At 38.2% G+C, this 27,990-nt stretch overlaps 1 protein-coding gene across 2 annotated transcripts in view; it reads left to right on the plus strand.

Moving 5' to 3' along the window:
- The first annotated feature begins 2,428 nt into the window (after positions 1–2,428).
- The window catches only part of TMEM38B (transmembrane protein 38B), a 70,087-nt gene continuing 44,525 nt past the window's right edge, over positions 2,429–27,990 (plus strand). Inside the window, exons 1-2 of one of the 2 annotated variants that reach the window (XM_073806355.1) lie at positions 2,429–2,664; positions 23,382–23,538. In XM_073806355.1, coding sequence (XP_073662456.1) covers positions 2,553–2,664; positions 23,382–23,538 — 269 coding nt within the window. In that variant the 5' untranslated portion in view covers positions 2,429–2,552. The remainder of the gene's footprint in view (positions 2,665–23,381; positions 23,539–27,990) is intronic. The other variant, XM_019949100.3, reaches the window with a different exon arrangement.

The raw sequence follows: 27,990 nt of genomic DNA on the forward strand, positions 1-27,990 counted from the left end.
CCCTCTTTTCCAGATATTCATACAGTTAGACCACTTTTGCTTTCTAATAGATAAGCAGTACTTTATAATTTGATTTGTTTTATCTGCAATAATTATGTAACTTTGTAAACCGCTCCCAAAAGTCAGGGCAGGTTTTAATTTTCGCACATAATTTCCCCAAATCTTGCCTCTCCCTGTTATCAATTCAAAGCCTTCCCTCATTTTATTGCCCACTTGCTTCTGTTTGGCCCATTTCATTAAATAACTGAAGCACTGACCAGAAGCAAATATAGTGAGCACAGTTAACGTTTAGATAGAACTTGTCTTTTTGTGAGGTGATATCATTTCCCTTAGATTAAAAAAAAAGTATTCTTTAGGCTCTAGGCAGATGGGGACCCAGCTTATTTTCACAGTTTGGAAATGAAACAAATTTCAGATTACTCGTAGAGTCTGAGATGATTAATTCTCTTCTGTTGGAATTAATATGTTTAGGGAAAGCAAAATATTTGATTTATCTTTTTTAAAAAAATTCTGATGCTTTTCACTATTGCCATATTGGTGTTAATAATGAACTTAATTATACCACAGAATGATACTGGCATAGACATATGATTTATAGATGTTATAGTATTTTTTTTAAGTTCAAGGACAAAACACATATTTTGTGGAGTCTAATTAAAGACTTTTAAAACTGTAAAATCTTTTGGGAAATAACATCCAAGTTCTGCCCCTAAATTCACAAAGCTAAAGAAATGTATAAAAATTATGAAAGAACAAACTGAAACATCAAAGTATAAATATTCACAGCGGTTGCTTTTTTTTCTTTAGTTTGGCTAGAGGTCTAAAAGCCTTTCTCTAACAAGAGGTGCTTGCTTAGAAAACCACATATGAAAAGTATCTTAGCAACTCTATTCTTTCTTGATAAGTAGTGAAATGTAGAGATTTACTACAATTTCCCCCACATTTTGAACACTTAGTATTTAGGGCAGGGCCTCTGACATCCAGCAAAATGCCTGGTACATAGCAAAAGGCCCTTGTTAAACGAATTAAAACGAACAGACAAATATTCAGATAAAAAAAATCAATGCAAGTCTGCAGTTCTTACTCCCATACGGCTCTTACTTATCTAGCAGCTCATTATGTTATTTCCAGTTTCCTGGTGTCCCCATGATCTGTTGACACATCAAATAAAAAATGTGCCAAACTAAACTTGTTTTTTTCTACCCAAGTCTGTTCCTCATTCTTGTTTCCTATTTCTCTGAATGTAACCATAATTCTCCTACTCACCCATTCCCCACATCCTTTTTTGACAGGTTGAGGTGACACCCAGCCTGTTCTGGTTCTACTGCATCTTTCCCCATCCAGTTCCCTGCTCCTAGTGTCCTCAGCCTCCACTACATTTTGTTTGGAACTGTGAATATCCTCCATTTTCGCCTGTCTTTAGTCTCTTTTTACCAAACTTTCCTAATCTTGTTGTTTGATTGCAACCCTCCCTCCCACCTCACCCCCCCACCCCCCCACCCCCGCAAAAAAAACAAAGAAAAACGCAGTTTAGCATAATGGTTGAGAGACTGGAGTCTGGCTCGGATTTGTCTGAGCATAAAATGTAGTGATCAAGAGCTTAGGCTCTGGGGCCAAACCACTTGGTTTATGGTCTGCCATTCAAGGACTTCTTTTCTGAGCTAATTTCTCACTTCGTAGTCCAGCCAAAGTACTCCCCTCCATCTTTCTCTTAGCTTTTAGAGGCTAGTTTGCCTTACCACTAACCTGAAATAGCCTTCCTCTCCTTGGAACTTGCCCTATCATGGCACCTATACTTATTATTACCCGCTTTGTAATCTCCCTTGGGAAAACACGTTTCTTGAGGGCAGGATATTATCATATTATTTTTTTTATCTCCAATAAGTCATGGTGTGATTTGCATACTGTGGTTCCTCGAGAAATGTTAGGTGAATGAAATCAATTCACAGAAATAAATCCGATTCTGAGCGTCTCCCCTTGTGGACTGCGTTTATCCAAAATCATAAAACTTTACACTAAAAACGGTGAATAAAATGTATTTAAATTAAACCTTTAAAAAAGCCGACTTAAAAATTTTTCTTGAGGATCCCAAAAAGTCCTGAAGACGTTTATGGGTTTCATGTATCAATACTTAGCATATTAGAAATAACTGAGAAACATTTAAAATAGTTCTTTATGTATTCGTTCTAAAAATAATAAATGCACTAAATGTTAAGAGAAATAATGCATATTTATTATTTATGTTGTATTCATCTGACCACTCTCCGCGTCTTACACAACTCGCAGCACGCAGAAGACGCTGGACTCTTATTAGAACAAGCCCCGGCCCTCCTCACCCCGCCCAGCGGCCAACCACCAGCGCATCCGAGGCTCCTGGGACACGCGGCCCGCCCCCTCCGCGCGCCGGCGACGGGTGTCAAGGCGCACGCGCAGAGCTCCGAGAGGCCCAGGCGAAGAGCGGGCGGCCGCGGCCGTAACTTACCCCTCCCCTCGTCGCGCACGCCGGGAACCCGTCGCCGCGGCTGCTTCGGCTGCGGCGGTCGGTCGTCGTGATGGACTGTCCGTGGAATGAGCTGTCCCTTGCCTTTTCTCGTACTTCCATGTTTCCCTTTTTTGACATCGCCCACTACCTGGTGTCGGTGATGGCACTGAAGCATCAGCCGGGTGAGTGCGGGGCGCCGAGGACCGGCCCCCTCGGGATCCCCCTCACAGCGAGTACGGCCTGAGCGGGGTAGCGGCCGAGCTGCCCCCCCGCCCGGAGTCCTATAGTCGAGCTAGAGGGGCGCCAAGAGGTGTCCCGTCCGACCCCTCGAGTACAGGTGGGGAAAATGAGGCCCGGGCGGTCCTCGCCAAAGGAGGCGCTGGGTTGGGGGGAGTGCGGGGGCGCCCCACCGCCGCGGGCGGGACTCCCGGGACAGGTGACAGGGCGGCCGCAGCCGCTGTTGGGAGCCCAGGACTGCCCGCGTCCGCCCAGGGGTTGCGCCGTCTCCCGGCGGTGCCACCAGTTCCTTGGAAAGTATTTTAAAATGACCTGGGAACAAAGCTCCCGGAGACAGCACGTCTGACTTCGTCGCTTGGGGTAGTGAATGGTTCTGGACGGCTCTCCGGTTTTGAAAGTTGGGTAAACACTGAAATAAAGAGCCTTAAGTAGGCACCCCCAAGTTCCCCTTAACGGAGAGGTCTCCCACCTTGTTTAGCATGTTAGACAATGATTGCTGAGAGGAGTGGCTTCCCATTTTGGGTCATATGAGTGACGTTGTACAAGAAAGCCATTTGCCGTAGCTTCCCTTCTCTGTACAGTGGGGATGTGGTCTTAATACAGAGTTTTGAGTTCTTTCAAGCATGCACACAAGGAGCAATATTTGTTTCTTCTTGTATTTTACATTCAGGATATATTTGCTCCTGTATTGCTTTACTTTTGCCCTTATTCTACCTGCCTTTTCATTTTATGCTTTCTTCTTTTTTTGAGATCAGGCATTTTCTTTGCCTTACTTTCTCTGTGTTCATGCTGCTTTTAATCTGCCTCGTCCTACAGTCAGTGAGTGAGGGATTGAGGATGATGCTGTACCTCTTATGGTCTGTTTTTTGCGGGTTTTTTGTTTTCTTTAAAACCCTGGACCTCAGAAATATTTTTCATTTAAATTGAAATTTGTAGTTCAGCCTAAATCATTGTTTGGTAGCAGTTTTGACCTGGATAAGGGGAATATTAGTGTATTAAATCGGGACAGATAATCTGCATAAGAGACTGCTTCCTTGATTTGAAAATAAGTACATTTTATTATTATGCCATATTCAGTATTTGGTATTTTCTTTTTTTTTTTTTTTTTTTTTTTGTGGTACGCGGGCCTCTCACTGTTGTGGCCTCTCCCGTCGTGGAGCACAGGCTCCGGACGCACAGGCTCAGCGGCCGTGGCTCACGGGCCCAGCCGCTCCGCGGCATGTGGGATCTTCCTGGACCGGGGCACGAACCCATGTCCCCTGCACCGGCAGGTGGACTCTCAACCACTGCGCCACCAGGGAGGCCCTGGTATTTTCTTGTATAGCTTAAATCAGAGGTTCTCAAAGTGTGGTCCAGGAGCCCCTGGGGTTCCTGACACTTCCAACTCAAAATTATTTTCATAATAATATGCAGATGTCATCTTTTTCACACTCATTTTCTCACAAATATACAGTGGAGTTTTCCAGAGGCCACATGACCTGCCGTACTGTAACAGGTTGAATGCAGAAGCAGATATGAGAATCCATCTGTTTTCAATTTGAAGCAGACATGAAAGAGATTTACTAAAAAAGTGTGAGTTTTCTCACCAAATATTTTTTACTTTGGAAAATAGTTATTTTTCATGAAAAATATATTATTTTTTAACATTTAGTGCATTTATTATTTAAAAAATGAATACCTAAGGAACTATTCAAAAATTGTCTCATTTATGATTTCTAATAAGCTAATAAATATTGATAACCCACATAAAGAAAAGCTTTTTAGGGGGTCTTCAAGAATTTTGTTTTGGAGTCAGCCTTTTTAAAGGTTTAATTTACCTGTATTATATTCACCCTTTTAAATATAAAGTTCTATGATTTTGGACAAACACATACAGTCATGTAACTACCACCACAATCAAGATAGAGAACAGTTTCATCACCCACCCCAGATTCCCTCCTGCCCCTTTGTAGTCAGCCCTCCCCAAGCCCCTGGTAACCATTCATCTGCTCACTAATTTTGGGGGGTGCAGAGGAGTCCTGAGACCAAAAACCTTGAGAACCATTGGACTAATTGGACGCTAGTACAGTGTTACACATGGTGTAAAAATATATTCCAGTACCAGTACTTGTAAACATGTAAAAATTATAGAATTCACACAAAAGAGTGAACCTGCTTTTACTAGAATTGTGTTAGACTGTCCTTTCACAGTATTGGCTGTTATCAGTCCTAAATATCTTGTCATTCTGATGATCAGAAAACACAGTTTTCATTTGCATCTGTCATAGTTACTAATGTTTGCTGGCCATTTGTATTTATACTTATATAAATCTATTGAGTTGATCATATTGTTTTTCCTGTTTAAAATGTAATACATTTAAAAAAATGAATTATCCTTACATTTTTGGAATAAACTGTTTGATGTATTAGTTTAATTCATTAGGGATTTTCATTTGCCAATCCTTATATAAAACTTTACTTAATTGGCAACTTTTTTCTGTTCCCCAGGGACTGATTCTTTAGAACACAGACCTGTAGTACAATAAAACCGCAATTCATCTATGTACTGCTACCGGGTTCTTCTTATCCTTATCTCCTCAAGCATGTTACTCCTTGAGACTCTTGACTTCTGGAATGTACTCTATCACTGCCAGTACCTCACTCCCCACTTTCTATAGTTTACATCTTATGGCTTACAGACTATGCCTAGATCTAGACTACTGAGGGCAAGTGGGTAAAGGGGATTAACTCTTTCTATCTGTGGTGTTGATAAGGATGGCATCTTTTTTTTTTGTTTGGTTTAGGTTGTAGGCCTTCAAATCCAAGGAAAGATGATTATCCCCCCTACACCCTTCCTTTTCCATGTGACTTGCACTTCACAAGTGAAACCATCAGGGGGTATTTTTTAAATTTTTTATTTATTTTAAAATTTTTATTGGAGTATGGTTGCTTTATAATGTTGTGTTAGCCTCCACTGCACAACAAAGTGAATCAGCCATACACATACAGATATCCCCTCCCATTCAGATTACCACAGCATCAGGGGGTATTTAATATGTTGGATTCTTTTTTATTTCTTAGTTTACTTCCATTTGCCTCATACTTAACCTTAGTTCCTCTTGAACTCTGGCATCTGATTGTCTATAGCTTTTAGTTTTGGCTAGTAGTGTAGGGGTTTTTTTGGTTTGTTTTTTCTATTTTCCTGGGCATTTTATTAGGAAGTTGGAAAATGCTGCTTTGGGAATTGTTGGTCAGAAACCATTTTAACGGAATGTTTATGTCATCAGTTGTAATCTCTCTTACATTTTAAATCTGTGTTCTCTGTTTTTTTCCTATTTAAATGTTCATTAAAATAAACACATTTCTTTAATCCTACATTCATATCCGATTGCTATTTTCTGTAAGACATCCTGAAAATTTAACCTACAATGATCTCCACTTGATTTTTACACACAAAATCTATTATTTTACTCTTAATTCTCTGACCACTATTTTGCTAACTTCCCTCAAATCATATGTAGTTCAATTAAGCAAATATTCACTGTAGTAGGTACTATATTAGATGTTGAGGATACCAAGATGAAAGTTACTGTTATAGCTCTGAAAGAATTCAACTGTGCTGTTGTCGCTGTAATCTCCTCTGCCTCCCCCTCCTCCTCCTTCTCTTTCCTTGCAGTGTCACATAAGGTTGCATTACCTTTCTTATACATTAATAATATTCATTCATTTCAGATACATGAAAAACATTTCAGTGTCTTCATTCTAATCCTCATACATCTCTTTAGGTAGGTATTATTGAACACATTTTACAGATGAGTAGTCTTACAGGAATAAAATAACCTTACTTAAGTCACATAGTTTAGTAAATTATGGAGCTAGTTCTTGGGCTAATTTCAAAGTTCTCAACTATTCTGTGCTCTCTCTTTGCAGATACATTTAATGTTCCAGGTTTCTCAGTATTTAGCAATTTCTCAATAAGTTGTCATTTGGCATCGTTATTTTCTCCCATGATTTCGGTCATTTCCACATCACCATTCAGTTTCTCATTTGTTTTCAGGAATTAAATCCAGGAATAAAGTTTGTCATTGTTCCTTCCTCTAATCTGTGGGAGATGAAAAGATTAACAAAACAAGAATTTATCAGTTCTGGGGATTCTGGGAAGGTGGCAGCATACTTTTGCTATCTTTATGAATTCCGACGTAAACACATACAGAAAAGTGCAAAAGTAATCGTAAATGTATAGTTCAGTGAATTTTCAGAATGAGCACAACTATGTTAATCAACATCCAGGTAAAAATAGAACAACTATGATCCCCCCAAAGGCCTCTTTGTTATAGCATGCTTTTAAAAGAGCAGATTCTAAAAAAAAAAAAAAAAAAAGAGCAGATTCTGCCCAGTGTGGGGTGGAAAAGGATGTCTCAGAAATGACAGTCCATAATTTACTTATGTGAGTACAGAGAATCTTACTTAAATATCTTTAATATATATTTTTTAACATCTTTATTGGAGTATAATTGCTTTACAATGTTGTGTTAGTTTCTGCTGTATAACAAAGTGAATCAGCTATACATATACATATATTATACATGTATCCGCATATGCCCTCCCTCTTGAGCCTCCCTCTCATCCTCCCTATCTCACCCCTCTAGGTGGTCACAAAGCACCAAGCTGAGCTCCCTGTGCTATGTGGCTGCTTCCCACTAGCTACCTATTTTACATTTGGTAGTGTATGTATGGCCATGCCACTCTCTCACTTCGTCCCAGTTTACCCTTCCACCTGCCCGTGTCCTCAAGTCCATTCTCTACGTCTGCATCTTTATTCCTGTCCTGCCCCTAGGTTCTTCAGAACCATTTTTTTATTTTAGATTCCATGTATATGTGTTAGCGTACAATATTTGTTTTTATCTTTCTGACATACTTCACTCTGGATGACAGTCTCTAGGGCCATCCACCTCACTATAAATACCTCAATTTAGTTTCTTTTTATGGCTGAGTAATATTCCATTGTATACATGTGCCAAATCTTCTTTATCCATTCATCTGTCAATGGACACTTAGGTTGCTTCCATGTCCTGGCTATTGTAAATAATGCTACAATGAACATTATGGTACATGACTCTTTTTGAATTATGGTTTTCTCAGGGTATATGCCCAGGGGTGGGACTGCTGGGTCATATGGTAGTTCTATTTTTAGTTTTTTAAGGAACCTCCATACTGTTCTCCATAGTGGCTGTATCAATTTACATTCCCACCAACAGTGCAGGAGGGTTCCCTTTCTCCACACCCTCTCCAGCATTTACTGTTTGTAGATTTTTTGATGATGGCCATTCTGACAGGTGTGAAGTGATACCTCATTGTAGTTTTGATTTGCATTTCTCTAATGATTAGTGATGTTGAGCATCATTTCATGTGTTTGTTGGCAGTCTGTATATCATCTTTGGAGAAATGTCTGTGTAGGTCTTCTTTTCATTTTTGGATTGGATTGTTTGTTTTTTTGATAATGAGCTGCATGAGCTGCTTGTATATTTTGGAGACTAATCCTTTGTCAGTTGCTTCATTTGCAAATATTTTCTCCTATTCTGAGGGTTGTCTTTTCATCTTGTTTATGGTTTCCTTTGCAGTGCAAAAGCTTTTAAGTTTCATTAGGTCCCATTTGTTTATTTTTGTTTTTATTTCCATTTCTCTAGGAGGTGGGACAAAAAGGATGTTGCTATGATTTATGTCATAGAGTGTTCTGCCTATGTTTTCCTCTAAGAGTTTGACAGTGTCTGGCCTTACATTTAGGTCTTTCATCCATTTAGAGTTTATTTTTGTGTATGGTGTTAGGGAGTGTTCTAATTTTATTCTTGCACATGTAGCTGTCCAGTTTTCCCAGCACCATGTATTGAAGAGGCTGTCTTTTCTCCTTTGTATATTCTTGCCTCCTTTATCAAAGACAAGGTGACCACATGTGTGTGGGTTTATCTCTGGGCTTTCTGTCCTGTTCCATTGATCTATATTTCTGTTTTGGTGCCAGTACCATACTGTCTTGATTACTGTAGCTATGTAGTGTAGTCTGAAGTCAGGGAGCCCAGTTCCTCCAGCTTTGTTTATCTTTCTCAAGATTGCTTTGGCTATTCGGGGTCTTTTTGTTTCCATACAAATTGTGAAATTTTTTGTTTTGTTTTGAAAAATGCCACAGGTAGTTTGATAGGGATTGCATTGAATCTATAGATTGCTTTGGGTAGTATGGTCATTTTCACAATGTTGATTCTTCCAATCCAAGAATATGGTATATCTGTCCTGTTTTTATCATCTTTAATTCCTTTCATCAGTGTCATATAGTTTTCTGCATACAGGTCTTTTGTCTCCTTAGGTAGGTTTATTCTTAGGTATTTTACTCTTTTTGTTGCAGTGGTAAATGGGAATGTTTCCTTAATTTCTCTCTCAGATTTTTCGTCATTAGTGTATAGGAATGCAAGAGATTTGTGTGCATTAATTTTGTGTCCTGCTACTTTAACAAATTCATTGGTTAGCTCTAGTAGTTTTCTGGTAGCATCTTTAGGATTCTCTATGTATTGTATCTTGTCAGCTGCAAACAGTGACAGTTTTACTTCTTCTTTTCCAATTTGGATTCCTTTTCTTTCTTTTTCTTCTCTGATTGCTGTGGCTAAAACTTCCAGAGAGTGGGCAACCTTGTCTTGTTCCTGATATTAGTGGAAATGGTTTTAGTTTTTCACCATTGAGAATGATGTTGGCTGTGGGTTTGTCATATATAGCCTTTATTTTGTTGAGGTAAGTTCCCTCTATGCCTACTTTCTGGAGGGTTTTTATCATAAATGGGTGTTGAATTTTGTTGAAAGCTTTTTCTGCATCTATTGAGAAGATGATTTGATTTTCTCCTTCAGTTTGTTAATATGGTGTATCACATTGATTGATTTGCCTATATTGAAGAATCCGTGCATTCCTGGGATAAACCCCACTAGATCATGGTGTATGATCCTTTTAATGTGCTGTTGAATTCTGTTTGCTAGTATTTTATTGAGGATTTTTGCATCTATGTTAATCAGTGATATTGGCCTGTAGTTTTCTTTCTTTGTGACATCTTTGTCTGGTTTTGGTATCAGATAATGGTGGCCTCGTAGAATGCATTTGGGAGTGTTCCTCCATCTGCTATATTTTGGAAGAGTTTGAGAAGGATAGGTGTTAGCTCTTCTCTAAATGTTGATAGAATTCATCTGTGAAGCCATCTAGTCCTGTGCTTTTGTTTGTTGGAAGATTTTTAATCACAGTTTCAATTTCAGTGCTTGTGATTGGTCTGTTTATATTTTCTGTTTCTTCCTGATTCAGTTTCAGAAGGTTGTGCCCTTCTTAGAGTTTGTCCATTTCTTCCAGGTTGTCCATTTTATTGGCATATAAGTTGCTTGTAGTAATCTCTCATGGTCGTTTGTATTTCTGCAGTGTCAGTTGGTACTTCTCCTTTTTCATTTGTAATTCTGTTGATTTGAGCCTTTTCCCTTTTATTCTTGATGAGTCTGGCTAATGGTTTATCAATTTTGTTTATCTTCTCAAAAAACCAGCTTTTAGTCTTATTGGTCTTTGCTATTGTGTCCTTCATTTCTTTTTCATTTATATCTGATCTGGTTTTTATGATTTCTTTCCTTCTGCTAATATTTTTGTTGTTGTTCTTCTTCTTTCTCTGATTGCTTTAGGTGTAAGGTTTGATTGTTCATTTGAGATATTTCTTGTTTCTTGAGGTAGGATTGTTTTACTATAATCTTTCCTTTTAAAACTGCTTTTGGTGCATCCCATAGGCCTTGGGTCATTGTATTTTCATTGTCATTTTTTTCTAGGTATTTTTTGATTTCCTCTTTGGTTTCTTCGTTGGTCTCTTGGTTATTAAGTAGTGTATTGTTTAGCTTCCATGTGTTTGTATTTTTACAGGTTTTTTCCTGTAATTGGTATCTAGTCTCATAGCGTTGTGGTCGCAAAACATACTTGATACGATTTCAGTTTTCTTAAATTTACCAAGGCTTGATTTGTGACCCAAGATATGATCTATTCTGCAGAATGTTCCATGACCACTTGAGAAGAAAGTGTATTTTGTTGTTTTTGGATGGAATGTCCTATAAATATCAATTAAGTCCATATCGTTAATGTGTCATTTAAAGCTTGCATTTCCTTATTTATTTTCATTTTGGATGATCTGTCCATTGGTGAAAGTGGGGTGTTAAAGTCCCCTGCTATTATTGTGTTACTGTTGATTTCCCCTTTTATGGTTGTTAATATTTGCCTTATGTATTGAGGTGCTCCTATGTTGGGTGCATAAGCATTTACAATTGTTACATGTTCTTCTTGGATTGATCCCTTGGTCGTTATGTAGTGTCTTTCTTTCTTTGTTGTAGTAGTCTTTATTTTAAAGTCTATTTTATCTGATATGAGTATTGCTACTCCAGCTTTCTTTTGATTTCCATTTGTATTGAATAAATTTCTTCATCCTCTCACTTTCAGTCTGTATGTGTCCCTAGGTCTGAAGTGAGTCTCTTGTAAACATCATATATATGGGTCTTGTTTTTGTATCCATTCAGCCAGTCTGTGTCTTTTGGTTGGAGTGTTTAATCCGTTTACATTTAAGGTAATTATCGATACGTATGTTCCTATTACTGTTTTCTTAATTGTTTCAGGTTTGTTATTTTAGGTCTTTTCCTTCTCTTGTGTTTCCTGCCTAGAGAACTTACTTTAGCATTTGTTGTAAAGCTGGTTTGGTGGTGCTGAATTCTCTTAGCTTTTGCTTATCTGTAAAGTTTTTAACTTCTCCATTGAATCTGAATGAGATTCTTGCCTGGTAGAGTAATCTTGGTTTTAGGCTTTTCCCTTTCATCACTTTAAATATGTCTTGCCACTCCCTTCTGGCTTGCAGAGTTTCTGCTGAAAGATCAGCTGTTAACCTTGTGGGGATTCCCTTGTATGTTATTTGTTGCTTTTCCCTTGCTGCTTTTAATATTTTTTCTTTGTATGTAATTTTTGATAGTTTGATTAATATGTATCTTGGCATGTTTCACCTTGGATTTGTCCTCTAGGAGACTCTATGCTTCCTGGACTTGATTGACTATTTCCTTTCCTATATTAGGGAAGTTTTCAACTATAATCTCTTCAAATACTTTCTCAGACTCTTTTTCTTTTCTTCTTCTGGGAGCCCTATAATTAAAATGTTGGTGCGTTTAATGTCCTAGAGGTCTCTGAGACTGTCCTCAATTATTTTCATTCTTTTTTCTTTATTCTGCTCTCTGGTAATTATTTCCACTATTTTATCTTCCAGATCACTTACCCGTTCTTCTGCCTCAGTTATTCTGCTATTGATTCCTTCTAGAGCCGTTTAAATTTCATTTATTGTGTTGTTCATCATTGTGTGTTTGCGCTTTAGTTCTTCTAGTTCTTTGTCAAACGTATCTTGTATTTTCTCCATTCTATTTCCAAGATTTTGGATCATATTTACTATCATTACTTTGAATTCTTTTTCAGGTAGACTGCCTATGTCGTCTTCATTTGTTTGGTCTGGTTGGTTTTTATTTTGCTCCTTCATCTGCTGAGTATTTCTCTGTCTTCTCAGTTTGCTTAACTTACTGTGTTTAGAGTCTCCCTTTTGCAGGCTGCAGGTTCGTAGTTCCCGTTGTTTTTGGTGTCTGCCCCCAGTGGGTAAGGTTGGTTCAGTGGGTTGTGTAGGTTTCCTGGTGGAGGGCACTGGTGCCTGTGTTCTGGTGGATGAGGCTGGATCTTGTCTTTCTGGTGGGCAGGACCGTATCCAGTGTTGTGTTTTGGGGTGTCTGTGAACTTATGAGTTTAGGCAGCCTCTCTGCTAATGAGTGGGGCTGTGTTCTTGTTAGTTGTTTGGCATGGGGTGTCCAGCACTGGAGCTTGCTGGTCGTTGAGAGGAGCAGGGTCTTAGTGTTGAGATGGAGATCTCTTGGAGAGCTCTCGCTGATTGATATTACATGGGGCCAGGAGGTCTTGGTGGTCTAATGTCCTGAACTCTCCCACCTCAGAGGCTCAGGCCTGACACCTGGCTGGAGCACCAAGACCCTGTCTGCTACCCGGCTCAGAAGAGAAGGGAGAAAAAAAGAAAGAAAGAAAAATAAATAAATAAAATAAATGTAGTTATTAAAATAAAAAATAAGAATAAATAATAAAATAAAAGAAAGCAAGCAAACCAGTAAACAAATCCACCAATGGTAAGAATCACTAAAAACTATGCTATGATAAACATAGAAATCAGTAACCAGGGTGTTGCATTCAGCAAACCCCAAGTCTACAGTTGATCCCAAAGCCCACTGCCTCAATGGTGGGATGATTCGTTGTCTATTCAGGTATTCCACAATGCAGGGAACATCTAGTTGATTGTGGAGATTTAATCTGCTGCTCCTGAGGCTGCTGGGAGAAATTTCTCTTTCTCTTCTTTGTTCCCACAGCTCCTGGGGTTCAGCTTTGGATTTGGCCCTGCCTCTGTGTGTAGGTCGCCCTCTGGCGTCTGTTCTTCGCCCAGACAGGACGGGGTTAAAGGAGCAGCTGATTAGGGGGCTCTGGCTCACTCAGGCCGGTGGTCGGGAGGGGTACAGAATGCGGGGTGAGCCTGCGACAGCAGAGGCTGGCATGACGTTGTAACAGCCTGGGGCGCCGTGTGTTCTCCTGGGGAAGTTGCCTCTAGATCACGGGACCCTGGCAGTGGCGCGCCGCACAGGCTCCCAGGAGGGGAGGTGTGGAGAGTGACCTGTGCTCGCACAAAGGCTTCTTGGTGGCTGCAGAAGCAGGCTTAGCATTTCATGCCTGTCTCTGGTGTCCGTGCTGATAGCTGCGGCTTGTGCCTGTTTCTGAAGCTTGTTTAGGTGGTGTTCTGAATCTCCTCTCCTCGCACACCCCGAAACAATGGTCTCTTGCCTCTTAGGCAGTTCCAGACTTTTTCCCGGACTCCCTCCTGGTTAGCTGTGGAGCATTAGCCCCCTTCAGGCTGTGTTCACTCAGCCAACCCCAGTCGTCTCCCTGGGATCTCACCTCCGAAGCCCGATCCTCAGCTCCCAGCCCCCATCCACCCTGGTGGGTGAGCAGACAAGCCTCTCACGCTGTTGAGTGCTGGTCAGCACTGACCTCTGTGTGGGAGTCTCTCCGCTTTGCCCTCCGCACCCCTGTTGCTGCGCTGTCCTCCGTGGCTCTGAGGCTTCCCTCTCCCACCCACTCCTCACCTCCACCAGTGAAGTGGCTTCCTAGTGTGTGGAAACGTTTCCTCCTTTACAGCTCCCTCCCCAAGTTGCAGGTCCTATCTCTATTCTTTTGTCTCTGTTTTTTCTTTTTTCCTTTCCCCTACCCAGGCAGGTGGAGAGTTTCTTGCCTTTTGGGAAGTCTGAGGTCTTCTGCCAGCGTTCAGTAGGTGTTCTGTAGGAGTTGTTCCACACGTACATGTATTTTTAATGTATTTGTTGGGAGGAATGTGATCTCCACGTCTTACTCCTCCACCATCATGAAGGTCCTCTCTTTAATATTTTTTAAGCTAAAGGAAACTTAGAATATTTGAGTGACCTGACAAAACATTGATCAGGGAGTGTGCTGTAGTAGAAAGCATTCATAAAGTCAGAAGTCGGAAGACCAGTGTTTAGTTCAAACTCTACCACTAACTAGGTAGCTTGGGATAAGAACTTAAAACTCAGTATTTAAAACTCAGAACTTAAAACTCAGTGAGTGAGGTGGACCAGAGCACCAGCTGAGCAGTGTCGCCTCTCCAGGAGTCTTCAGTTTTGAGTCTAAAGAGCTCTTCCTCCAAGCTTCTAAGTTTTAATAATTTCAGCCTATCCTTTGTTCCCCCAGGAGTGGTAACAGCTTTCTACAGTTGATACTTCTGTGACACCATAGTATTTACTTTTTACTTTTTCAATAATCTAGTTAACAATTTTATACCTACTTACTTATTTATATTAAATCCTTTCTGTTAATAAAACTTTGTATTTTCTGTTTCCTGACTGGACTCCGGTACAGAAACCTAGGAGTGGGGTTTAACTACATGCTTTCTGGTTTCCATATGTAATATTAAGATATCTAAAGTGCTGGCTATTTCCTGTCCATAGATCTAGTCAGTATAATGCCTTCAGTGTGGCAGGCCAATGTGATGTTTTGTGGACTGTCAATATGATCATAATTTCTGTGGACTTGTTTAGAGAGCAGGAGAGTTGACATAGATCTGAGGCAAGACTGTGATAGTGTACTGTTAAACCTGTCAGGTAAAAGCAAAGTGTTTCTGGGATTCTTTGCAAATTAATATGGAGAAAAAAGCATTTCTTTACTAGGTTACAGAGGTTAATGCTGATTTGTTCTAGTAAAAATACTGTATTTTGAATACCAGCTGCAGTTGGAGTCATTACCAGTCTACATTTAAAATAGTTCACAATTATTTTTCAAGATCCATCTGCTTTACATATAGCCCAAGCAAGCAAGTTAAGTGGAATGTGATAGCTATCATCGTCTTTCATCTTTCATGTTTTTGGTTATGGTACTCATCTCTGTAATACTGCTTTGTAAAAATATCTTGGTGAGGAGAAGAAACTCTAGGGGCTTCTACCTGATCATTCCTATCATAATGATCCTTATTCCAAGGATCAGAGAATCAATATGCAGAGTGTGCCAGTTGCTAAGTATGTCTAGTCTAGTTATACATTAAGGAACTGGGGAAATAACCACAGCCGTGGATTTACTTGGCCCACTATGATTCATACTTGATATAAAACTCCTTGAATTGTGTCACAGGTAATCTCTAAGCCATTGTTGCCTACATGATTATTTTAAAATATTTTGATGAAAAAGCATACTTGAGGCATATGAGCTAGATTATGTTGTTAATTTTTCTTCTTAAAGAGATAAATCTATAAATGGGAAAGACTAGGGCAAAAGTTTACTAATATGCAATTTAAAAATACTTAACCTCTGGAGATGAGGCTTTAAGAAGGCTAGAGCATTCCCCTGCTTCTTTCCGGAAGTCATATTAACCACCAGCAAGCTGAATGCTGACTGTTTGGAAATAGCTACAGTGTAACTATTTCTTAAAAACGGAGACACACTGCGGAACTAAAGTAGACTGAGTATATCAAAATAAAGAAGTCATGTGTGCAGTACATTAAAGAATATCTTTCTAGTCTTTGTTTTAACTAAGTCAGTAAAAGTATGTTAAACATAGTCTAATAGGGCTTCCCTGGTGGCGCAGTGGTTGAGAGCCCGCCTGCCGATGCAGGGGATACGGGTTCATGCCCCGGTCTGGGAGGATCCCACATGCCGTGGAGCGGCTGGGCCCGTGAGCCATGGCCGCTGAGCCTGCGCGTCCGGAACCTGTTGCTCCGCCGCGGGAGAGGCCACAGCGGTGAGAGGCCGGCGTACCACAAAAAACAAAAACAAAAACATAGTCTAATACTTCATTTGGCTGGAGAATGGGATTATTTTGTGGATGTGATTTTAAATGAATTTAAGGGAGTAGAGTGTGACTTTATTTCTCAGCTTTCATTTCATAATGAAAATATTTTGATGTTAAAGTCCCCAGGTGATTATATGTACTTCAGATATCTTATACTTTTTTTTTTTGTACACGGGCCTCTCACGTTTGTTTAAAACTGAGAAAAAATTAAAGATATCATATTAACTATTTTTTTCTACTGAAAATTATTTATATGCCCTAAAGATATACAGCTGTTTCTGGTTAACTTTCTGTATTTTTTTTAATATAAATTTTGAAAGCATCATACTTTTATTTATTTGGCCCTGTCTCATGGCATGCCGGATCTTAGTTCCCTGACCAGGGATTAAACCCGCACCCCCTGCGGTAGAAGCACAGAGTCTTAACCACTGGACTGCCAGGGGAGTCCTGTGTTTTCATAATTTAACTTCACATTAAACTGACTGGTGCCAGTACGATATATACAAAGGAACATCATACCCAAAGAACTTTGTCATAAGATTGCCTCATGCTGAAAAATGTGTTATGGTAGTGTGTGTACTGAAGAAAGCTTTAAAGAAAGGTCTGTTTGAGTTAGAGAAATATTTCTGGCTGACATAATTTTGAAAATCAGGCAAAAAAGACTGGTATGAGAGAGACCCTCCCTTTAACTCTGTTCTTTTCCTTTCTTTTTTGGTCTAATAAAATCTTAGTTTCATTGATTTAAGACTGTTGGGGTTATGAGTACCTTTTCAGTGCCATAATGTGTCATTCTCATCCCAGCTTTGCAGTAAGAACTCAAAAGTATTATATCTTGGGCTCAGATAATTGAGTCAGAAGCAGCCCAAGGGTTGCATTCTCCTTGCCTCTTTTCTCTCTTGTCAGTGATCAATCCATTCAGCACACAAATCAACAGAGTGTCTGACATGTACTAGGTAGTAAATATGTATTTTTATGTATATTCTCTTATTTTAAGTTCTTATAAGTTATGTGTTATTCTCATTTTATGAAACTTGAAGTTTAAGCCAAGAGAGGTTAGAGGTCCTACAAAGAGTCACAAAACTGGTACGTAATCACAGTTATCTCTGTGACTTGTGATAAAACTAAGGGAAATTAATGGTAGTAAAATTATCATACTTAACACTCTTGAAATATTGCACATATATTTTTCTGTTGTACAATAAACATTTGTTGAGCATCTACTTTATACTAAAGTTTCTTAGAGTCTCAAGGGGTATATCAGTCTTATAGTGGAGCTAACACTTGTGAACAAAAACTAGAACATGATATATTTTAAGAGGAAAGGATAAAATACCGTGAAAGTTGAGGGAAAAGGAAAGTTATTTTGACAGACTTAATTGGAAATGCATATTACATGAGTGAATAATTTGTGTGAAAGCATCAAATTTAGTAAATTTGATTTGGATTGTTTTAGTGGTCAAAGGAAAACTTTTTTGGCATATTTGAATTTGCCTAAGCCTAATTGTTGTGTCAGATGGGTGATAGTAATGCTAAATCTTCCATTAGAACAACCCTAAGGGATACAGAGGATACAGACATATTCCCTAATTGTATATTTACCAGAAGTAATCAGTTACTTTGGAATGTGTCTTCATAGTAACTGTGTAATGATGGGCCCATTGTAACTCTCATTCACTTAGAGCTCCCATTTCCAGAATGTGTGTGCAGAGCTAACCAGGGTATGGCCTGAGAGAGAGAGAGAGGGACACACCCACACCCACACAGACAAACACACACGAGGACAAGGTTGGGGGAGAAGAAGGTCTTGAGGGGGAAAAGGGGTGTGCATGTATAAATAAGTACAGAAAAAGAAGTCTGGAAGTTGCCACCCTACAGAAAATGAGTGTGACTGAAGGGTAGAAGTAGAGAGGAAAGGGTAATTTTCTTTTTTTTTCTATTTACTTCTATAATAATAGTGATAGCTAATAGTTGTTGCTTACTGTTTTGTTTTTTTTTTTTTAAGATGTGGGAAAGCAGTTACCTTGTTCACTTTACACAGAGAGTAAGTGCTGGAGCCAGGATTTATACCTTGGCAATTAAGCTCCAGAGTCTGGATTCTTAAGCACTCTGTATTGCCTCTCAATGTGAGAATGGCTCAGTAAGGCAGCTAGTGTCCACTGACTAAAAGAAAAGATCATATTCATATATTATGCTGACTAGCCAATGTTCTAAACAGTCATCATCGTACAGGGCAATACTGAACAGTGCCCGTATACGTATTTTGATGGATAGCAATATATATGTGTAGAGAGACATAGTGGTGTCACATCTTACATAGGGGTTTGACTCTATAAAGATAGCATGGCCATGTATCATCAAAATAACTCTTGAATAATTCTTAAGTTTAGGGGAAATTGCTGCACTGGAGATAGACATCCTGGTTTTTAGTAAGTTTCTCAAAACTAGTTTTTCTTCCATATTGATACAAGTCACCATTTCTTGAGTTATCACCAGATGCATATCATTAAACCTTGGCATCACTTCATTTGACGATATATACACACCATCGAAAATTTACGTCTTCCAACTCATGTTCACTCCTGGGCACATTTTATTGTGTGGAATGGTGGGTTGCAGTATTTAAATTTTTATCTCCCTCTTTTTTTTTTTTCCCATGAGCACATAGAGATGAATTCCCATGTTAGTACAAGTATGACGATATTACCCTACTGAATTCACACATACATTTCTATAGTTTGTTTTGTTGTTTGTTTTTGCATAAAAGGGCCTCTCCCTAAGAGGTAATAACAGTTAATAGTTTGGTTGGGTATTCTTGCAGACCTTCTTTTATGCATTAGCTGCATGTGTACATACCTATAGAAATGTATAGTTTTCTGTTTTCCCCCGTAAATGATTTCTTACTGTACATATTCATATAAATATGATTTTCTTCTTGTCACGTCAGTGCATGTAAAGCTGCTACATTGTTTTGAATCGATGCATTATATTCCTCAGATTGGTTATGACATAATTTGCTAAATTTTAATTTAATTATACAATTAACAAACACTTTATTTTAAAGAATTCAGATATAATTAAATAATATAATCAATATAATTAAATAAATTTAAAGCCCCTTTGACCATCTTCCCTACTCCTAAGCTTCTCTCAGGAGATAATAACAGTTAACATTTTGGTGTATTGCAGACCCTTTTCTGTGCATTCCATGTAAATGTATGTACCTATAGAAATGAATAGTGTTTGCATTTTTGCCCATAAATAATTACATGCTGTAATTTTTTTCAACATGATTGTGTTTGGTTTCTTGTTTTTACTCAACAGCATGTCTTGGGGATCTTCCCATGTTGACGTTGATCTACCACACTCTTGAATTGCTCTTGTATAGTATTCCATAGTGCAAATGATCATGGTTTAACTCTTCCTCTGATGATGGTCATTTAGATTGTTTTCATTTTTTTCACAGCATTATGAACAACACTGCTTTAATATTCTTGTATGGCACTCCTTGGGCACTTGAGTCAATTTTAAATTTAAAATTTTAATTGATAACTGCCAAATTGTTTTTCAAAATGGCTTTACTTGTTTTTATTCTCACAAGAGTATGTGAATTTCTTCACACCTTTGATAATTTGTTAATATTAAGCTGTAAATTTTTTTGCCAATTGAAGGTGTATGAAATAACATATTTTTAAAATTTCTTTTTCCTTAATTACTGATGAGTTGAGGACTTTCCTTTGTTTAGTTTTTTGGTATATTTATTAGTCATTCATAGTTTCTGCTTTGTGACTTGCCCATTTTTCTGTTGTGTTTGTTGTCTTTTTCTATTGATTTGTTGGAATTTGCCTTATTGGTTAAAAAAATTTTATCCCAGTCTTTTGTTATGTAGAAGTTTTAAATTTTGATGATGTCAAACTTGTAAATCTTTTCCTTTATGGCTCTTTTCTGTTCTTAGATTGCTAGATTTTTTAAAGGGGAATGTTGAATTTTTATCAAATGACCTTTTACTTTCTGTCTAAAGGAGTGATCATAATAATTTGTTAGTATAGTGCATAATTTTTTTTTAAAGGTAACAAACTTGTATTCCGAGGTAGGCACTTTTTTTTTTTTAACGTGACTTTATTTGGAAAAAATGTCTTTTTTAAAAAAATGTATTTATTTAATTTATTTATTTTTGGCTGTGTTGGGTCCTCATTGCTGCATGGGCTTTCGACAGTTGCCATGAGCGGGGACCACTCTTCGTTGTGGTGCGCAGGCTTCTCATTGTGGTGGCTTCTCTTGTGGAGCATGGGCTCTAGGAGCGTGGGCTCAGTTGTTGTGGCTCACAGGCTCTAGAGCGCAGGCTCAGTAGTTGTGGCGCACGAGCTTAGTTACTCCGCGGCATGTGGGATCTTCCCGGACCAGGGCTTGAACCCATGTCCCCTGCACTGGCAGGTGGACCCTTAACCACTGTGCCACCAGGGAAGCCCTATAATGAATGATTTTAATGAATTTCTAACTATTGAATCTTCCTTAAATTCTTTGGATAAAATCTACTTGGTTATGATATATTATTCTTTTGAAAAACTAGGTTTCAATTTATTATTGATGTATTTGTGCACTATACTCATAAGTTAGAATTATAATGTATCTTCTTCCTCTCTTTTTTCTTCCCTCCCTCCTTTCCCTCCTCCCTTCCTCCCTGACTCTTTCCCTTCCTCCTTCCCCTCTCCTTCTCTCTTCTTTCTTTTCTCTATAATTTTTTATGCTGCAGTTATATTGTTTATAGACTGATTAAAGTTTTTCTAAACTCTATAATGGTTATATAACATAAAAATGAGTAATCAAAAAATATTTGGTAAATGTTTTGCATAAATTTATCTGGGTCTAGCACCTTTCTTAGGATAGATAGATCTTGGATTACCCTCTAACTTTTGTCCGTAGTTATTTGTATGTTCAAGTTTCTACCTGTTCGTAAGGGAATTTTGCTAATATATCATTTTTTAGGAAAATTGTCCATTTCAACTATATCTTCACATTTATTAGATTAAATGCATGTTTTCTTATAATAAAAAAACTCTCTAAAATTATTTCCTTTTTTTTTTTTTTTTGCTTCTAATATTCATTCCTTCCCCTCTTCCCTCCATTTTTCAGACTTGCTGAACAATGTTCTGTTTTATTGGTCTTTTCCAAGAAAAGCTTTGGGTTGGCTTTATTGATTGCCTATCTCTATCTGCCTGTTTTAGCATCTAATTAGTTTCTACTTTCATTTTTATAGTTTGCTTCTATTTCTCTGGCTGGGTTAAAAAAAATTTTTTTTCTTGTACTTTTTCCTTTAATAATTTCACTTACAGAAGAGTTGCCAGAGTAGGTCAAGGAACTTCTATATACTTTACTCAGAATCACCAACTACTGACATTTTGCCCCATTTATTTTATTTTTTTCCCAGCTTTATTGACATATAGTTGACAAAATTATATATATTTAAAGTGTGCAATGTGATGATTTGATATACAAATACATTGTGATTACCACAATCAAGTTAATTAGCACATTCATCACCTCACAGTTACCTTTTGTGTGTGTGTGCACGTGTGTGTGTGTATGTGTGGTGACAACACTTAAAAATCTATTCTCAGCAAATTTTAAGTATATAAGATATTATTATACAGTATTATTATTTTTTTGTTTGTTTGTTTTTGGGTTTTTTTTTGCGGTACACGGGCCTCTCACTGTTGTGGCCTCTCCCGTTGCGGAGCACAGGCTCCGGACGCGCAGGCTCAGCGGCCATGGCTCACGGGCCCAGCCGCTCCGCGGCATGTGGGATCCTCCCGGACCGGGGCACGCACCCGTGTTCCCTGCATCGGCAGGCGGACTCTCAACCACTGCGCCACCAGGGAAGCCCTATACAGTATTATTAACTGCAGTCATTATGCTGTACATCAGATCCCAAGAACTTATTCATCTTATAACTAGAAGTTTGTACTTTACCACTTCTCTGGATGTTTTTGTCTGTGCATAGTATTTTTTCAGAACCACTTGAGTGTGAATTGGAGACATTTTGCCCAGTTACTTCTGATTACTTAAGTGTGTTAATTTTAAGAACCACATTATAGTTATCAAAATCAGGAAGTTTAACAGTGATACAATACTGTAATCAAAGCCACAATCCATATTTAGATTTCATCAGTTGTCCAAAAAGGTCTCTTATAGATGTTCTTTCTCACTTGGGGATATGATCTAGGAAATGCGTTGCATTTAGTTGTCTCTTTAATGTCATTTAATCTGGAACTTTCCATCAGCCTTTTTTGTGTGTGTTCCTTGACCTTGACATTGTTAAAATATAGGCTAGGTGTTTGTTGTTGTTGTTGTTGTTTTATGCCGTACGCGGGCCACTCACTGTTGTGCCCTCTCCCATTGCGGAGCACAGGCTCCGGACACGCAGGCTCAGCGGCCATGGCTCACGGGCCCAACCGCTCCGCGGCATGTGGGATCTCCCCGGACCGGGGCACTAACCCGTGTCCCCGGCATCGGCAGGTGGACTCTCAACCACTGCGCCACCAGGGAAGCCCTGTTGTTGTTTTTTTTCAGAATAATGCTCAATTTGAGTGTGTATAATTAAATTAGTTCAGGTTATACATTTTTGGTAGAAATACTATGGAAGTGATGATGTGGTCTTAGTGCATAATATCAGGAATCACCTGATATTGTTAGTTTACAGTGATGTCTGCAAGGTTTGTCCACTGTAAAGTTATTACTTCCCTCTGTAATTAATAAATAATTTGTTAGGAGACATTTGAGATGATGTAAATACCTGTTCCTCATCAGCCTTTCACCTCTGGGTTTATTTTGTTATTCTATTTCAAGCCTGTCATATTGAAATTTTAGTTTATTTATTTCAGGCTTTATTTTCTTACGTACTTAAGATTATAAATTTTTCTTAATGTATCACTTTGACATATTAACCGGCATACTTACAGTAGGGTTGGGAATGAAAGGAGACAGTGGTTGGGGAGATTGTGTTTAATAATGTACTACTAGGAAACTGGCAATAAGATCCTGAACAGAGTATTTTAAAGTTGCCCAAGTCACCCATGTCTTAACAAAATATTTCCAGTGTTGATTTAAAGAACAAAAGATATGTTTTATGATGATCATGATTGTCACACTTATGAGTATGTCCTAGAAAATTATGAAATTAAGAAGTGTGTTTAGTGCCACTGGTACCTCAGGACTTGTTTAATATACAGTATCTCAGATGGCATATTTACTTTATCATTTCAGGAGCAGTGGCGGTGGCATGGAAGAATCCTCTGTCAAGCTGGTTTACTGCTATGCTCCACTGCTTTGGTGGAGGAATTTTATCTTGTGTACTCCTTGGGGAGCCTCCATTGAGGTTTCTTGCAAACAGCACTAATATATTACTGGCATCTTCAATCTGGTAAGCTGCCATTGTGGTGAACTATGAGACATTTAAAAAAATCTGTAAATTGTTAGTAAATGGAATTTTTTTCTTTAAAAAATATTTTATATTCTTAAAAGTTAATGCATGTGCAAAGGAAGGAACCCAAATAATGCCAAAGGTTTTAAGTGCAAAGTATGTCTCTTTCTCACCCTTCTCCCTTATCCTCTCCCAGAGGTAAGTATTGTTGTCTTATGTTTCTTTAGTGGAAGCATTTCAAATATGAAAGGGCATCAAATATTTGACCCCCAACAGTTGATCTTGTGAACCTAACCTATACACACAGTTATACAACATGATAATCAAGAATGTGGCCAACTACACAAAAAGTCCAAGTGATCATGATATTTATGGTAATTGTTTTTGGTAATTGTCATACTCTTTGTTCGATTTTTCAGAGCCTTATGAAATTTAACATTAATTTTATTTTGAATTTAGTTTTGAAGTGAAAAAAAAATGTTAGTAGGAATTGCTTTGGATTCTTGCAAATTCAGCTTCAGTTATCTTTAAGAGGAATGATACATCAAGTTAAAGAAAAAAAGTGTAATACAAATCAGAGAGCTTTGTTATACCTAAAGCAAAAACCGTGCTTTTGATTAGAAACCATAGCAATGAAATACGTAACATTAGGAGCACTTGAAGTTAATTTTTATTGTGATGATTTTAAATGAATATGTAACCAGTCATAAAAGGGAATATTATAAATAGTAGTAGCAATGGGACACATAGTGGGAACTAGTGGCAGTAGAAACTATTAAGAGTAGAACAATAAATTTGATAGCTAATATTTATTGAGTTATTACCATATGTCAGCTAAATTCTTTATATTCGTTGTCATGTTTAATCACCAGAGTCCAATGAAGTAGCTATTATTATTTCCATTTGAAAAATGAGAAATCTGAGGCATAGAGGAACTTTGCTGAAATTTTCGTATTTAGCAAGTGATTGAGCTAGGATCCAAAACCAGGAAGTTTGACTTTGGAGCCTTGCCACTTAACAGCCACTGTCTCTCATTGATTTGTTTAACCATCCCTTAAAGTATATTCTTCCAGTTGCTATGTGTTTTAAAACACTTTCTCAAGGACTTTTATTTCTATAGCAATATTTTAAAGGGATATTAACATTTTGGAGAATTCTTTTTATGTGTGTAGATGCTTAAACTATATGAAAAGTAGGATATCCAGAATCTGACACTTTTCATCACTTCCACTTCTGCTCCTGTATACTAATTACCACTATTGCTTGGACAGTTGCAGTAGCTTCCTAAGTGTTCTAGCTGCTTCTTTCATTATCCCCCTGAGTCTTTTCTTCACATAGTAGATAAAGTGATTATTTTAAAATGTTGGAACATATTACTCCTATGCTCAATAGTTTCTTATCTTACTACGAGTAAAATTCAAAATTCTTAACGTAGCCTATAAGACCCTATAAAATCTTCCCCTTCCACTCTCTTTGTTGTAATGTCTTTCTCCTGTACGCCTGCTCAGTCTGTGCTAGCCACGTTGGCTTTGCCATTTCTTGAACACAAAGATGTTCTTCTGCCTCAGCGCCTTTGTGCTTGCTCTCTTTTCTCTGTGATGTTCTTTTCCCAGAAGGCTCATATTTTCTTTTCTTGGAGAGATCTTCTCTGAAAAAAACACCTCCTCTCCCATGACTATCACATCATACTTCTTTTTTTTCCCCTAGATTTATTACTGTATGATGTGTTGTCTGTTTATTTCTTCTCACGTTGGTTTGTCTCACTCCCCTGGAATAACAGCCTATCAGAGAAGGGACTTTGTTTTGTTAACTGTGTGCCAAGTATTGTTCTAAGTTCAGTAAGTACATTGCTAAAGGAACGGACAGCTTGTGTTCTGTTATATGGGAGTTCTATAATTAGTAGCAAGAAATTACAGATCTTGGTTAGTGATACACTAAATGAAATAAAAGTGCTTGTCTGTAAATATATACTTCCTTGGCTGAAACAAAAAGATATGTTAGAAATGGAAAATAAGAAATGCATTTTTATGTAGTGAATTAATAGTATAGTATTTAATTATTTGTTAACTTGAGATCTTTTATTATGCCCATTTTACGTAAGAGGAAATTGAGGCCTGAAGAGTTGGTAAATGACAGGGTCTGGATTTCAACTTAGCATGATCTTAACCAAGAAGACTTTTCATTATGAACAATATGTGTTTTTTAAAAGTTTTAATTAATATTGAGTAGGTACAAAGGAACATTTATAAAAATATGCAGAGTATAAAGAATTATGATATAATAAAAACTTGTATATCCATCATTTAGATTAAGAAAAGAATTGCCACTTACAAAAATATTTTATTAAAAGATGATGACCTGCTTTCTGAGATTTCCTGGGTCTTTTCCCCTTCCCCAGTTTGGTCTGGACCTTCCCCTTCTTTTGTTCTATCCTGCTCAGTTTTGATTCTACATCAGCAGTTTCTTCTTATTATTGGACTTGTTCTAGAAGGGAGCCTGGGTGGATCAGTTTTCAGAGTTCACAGGGACTACATTGGTCCAACCCCTTCAGACGTTATCATGGACCCTTTGTCTCACCTGGTATTGGAAATGTAAGAATGCTTCCAGTTTCAGCTGTTGTTGTTGTTTTCCAGATTGGCCTGCTGTGCCTTCTAGTGAATTCCCATTAGCTATTTTGAAGCTGTTTTGTTCTTAGGTCCATTAGTTGCCACCTTGCTGCTTTCTTCTTCCTGCCAAGCAGTTTAGTTCTATGTATGTTGGTGATTTGCCTTTACCCATTTGCATTTTGGGATTTAAAGGGATACCTTGTCACATAGTTTTGTTGTAAGTGCTATGGATGGGATTTTGGCTTTGCTATCTAGTTGCCCTGTTTTTATGAGGGGATTTGAAGAGATCAAAATCTAGGCAACTACTGCTGCCACCATCTTCCCAGAACAGTTGCCGTTAGTTTTGATGTCCCCATGTGACCCTCCACCCTCAGCCCGATCCCATCTTCTCTCTTCCTTACTCATAGGTAACAATTACCCTTAATTTTGTACCTTTCATTCCTTTAGTTTTCTATGCAGTTCTGACATATATTTTTCTAAATAATATAGTTTTTTTTTTTTTTTTTTTTTTTTTTTTTTTGCGGTACGCGGGCCTCTCACTGTTGTGGCCTCTCCCGTTGCGGAGCACAGGCTCCGGACGCGCAGGCTCAGCGGCCATGGCTCACGGGCCCAGCCGCTCCGCGGCATGTGGGATCTTCCCGGACCGGGGCACGAACCCGTGTCCCCTGCATCGGCAGGCGGACTCTCAACCACTGCGCCACCAGGGAAGCCCAATAATATAGTTTTTGAAAATTTTATAAATGGAATCATATGTATGTATTTTTCAGTGACTTGCTTTTTTTGTTCAGCCTCTGTTCCTGAGATTCAGTCTATTGTGTATGCTTGTAATTTATTACTTTTCACTTCTGTATAGCTTATCAGAATGAATTGTCATCGTATATTCATCCATTTCTCTGTTGACATAGAGTTGTTTCTAGTATTTTTTCTGTTACAGTATTGCTAAGAACATGATGTACATGGGTAAGATTTTCTCTTGATATAGCTTAAGAGTAGATTTACTGAGTTATAGGGAAAGTGATTTATTTTATTTTATTTTATTTTTTATTTTTTTTGCGGTACGCGGGCCTCTCACTGCTGTGGCCTCTCCCGTTGCAGAGCACAGGCTCCAGATGCGCAGGCTCAGCGGCCATGGCTCATGGGCCCAGCCGCTCCGCGGCATGTGGGATCTTCCCGGACCGGGGCACGAACCCGTGTCCCCTGCATCGGCAGGCAGACTCTCAACCACTGTGCAACCAGGGAAGCCCCAGGGAAAGTGATTTTTAAGCTCTACTAGATAATGAGAAATCATTTCCCAAAATGGTTGTAATAATTTACATCTCCACTGTATTGCACTTAATCTAAGAACTGGACTTTACCAATAACTTATATATATACTTATATTTCTCTCGCAAATCCCATCTCTCTGCACTTTTTCCACAGTTAACCTCTACCCTGTGTTTATCTTTGTGTTTGTATTTTTTAAAAAGGTGTATATTTTATATATGAATATATAAACAATAGATTTTTTTAGTTTTATTTGTTTTTGGCCCTATTTTAAAATGGGGTATTATGCTCTGTATAGTTCTCTAGGACTTTTTTTCATTCAACATTATGTTACTAAGATTCATCTGTGTTTTGCTAGTAGCTATAGTACATTCATTCCTTCTCACTGTTGTAGAATCTATTAATATTAATAACTGTATTTTATTTATTCTTCTGATGAGCATTTTTATTGATTCTAGTTGTTGGGCATTACAAAACAACAAGAGCAGCCACTGATGTAGTACAGACACTTTTCTAAGTGCTTTACATTTATTATCTCATTTAACCTCACAAGAAACTGGTGAGGTAGGCTCTCTATTATTTT

The sequence above is a fragment of the Tursiops truncatus genome, chromosome 6 (assembly GCF_011762595.2).
Source record: "Tursiops truncatus isolate mTurTru1 chromosome 6, mTurTru1.mat.Y, whole genome shotgun sequence".
In the NCBI taxonomy this organism is placed as follows: domain Eukaryota; kingdom Metazoa; phylum Chordata; class Mammalia; order Artiodactyla; family Delphinidae; genus Tursiops; species Tursiops truncatus.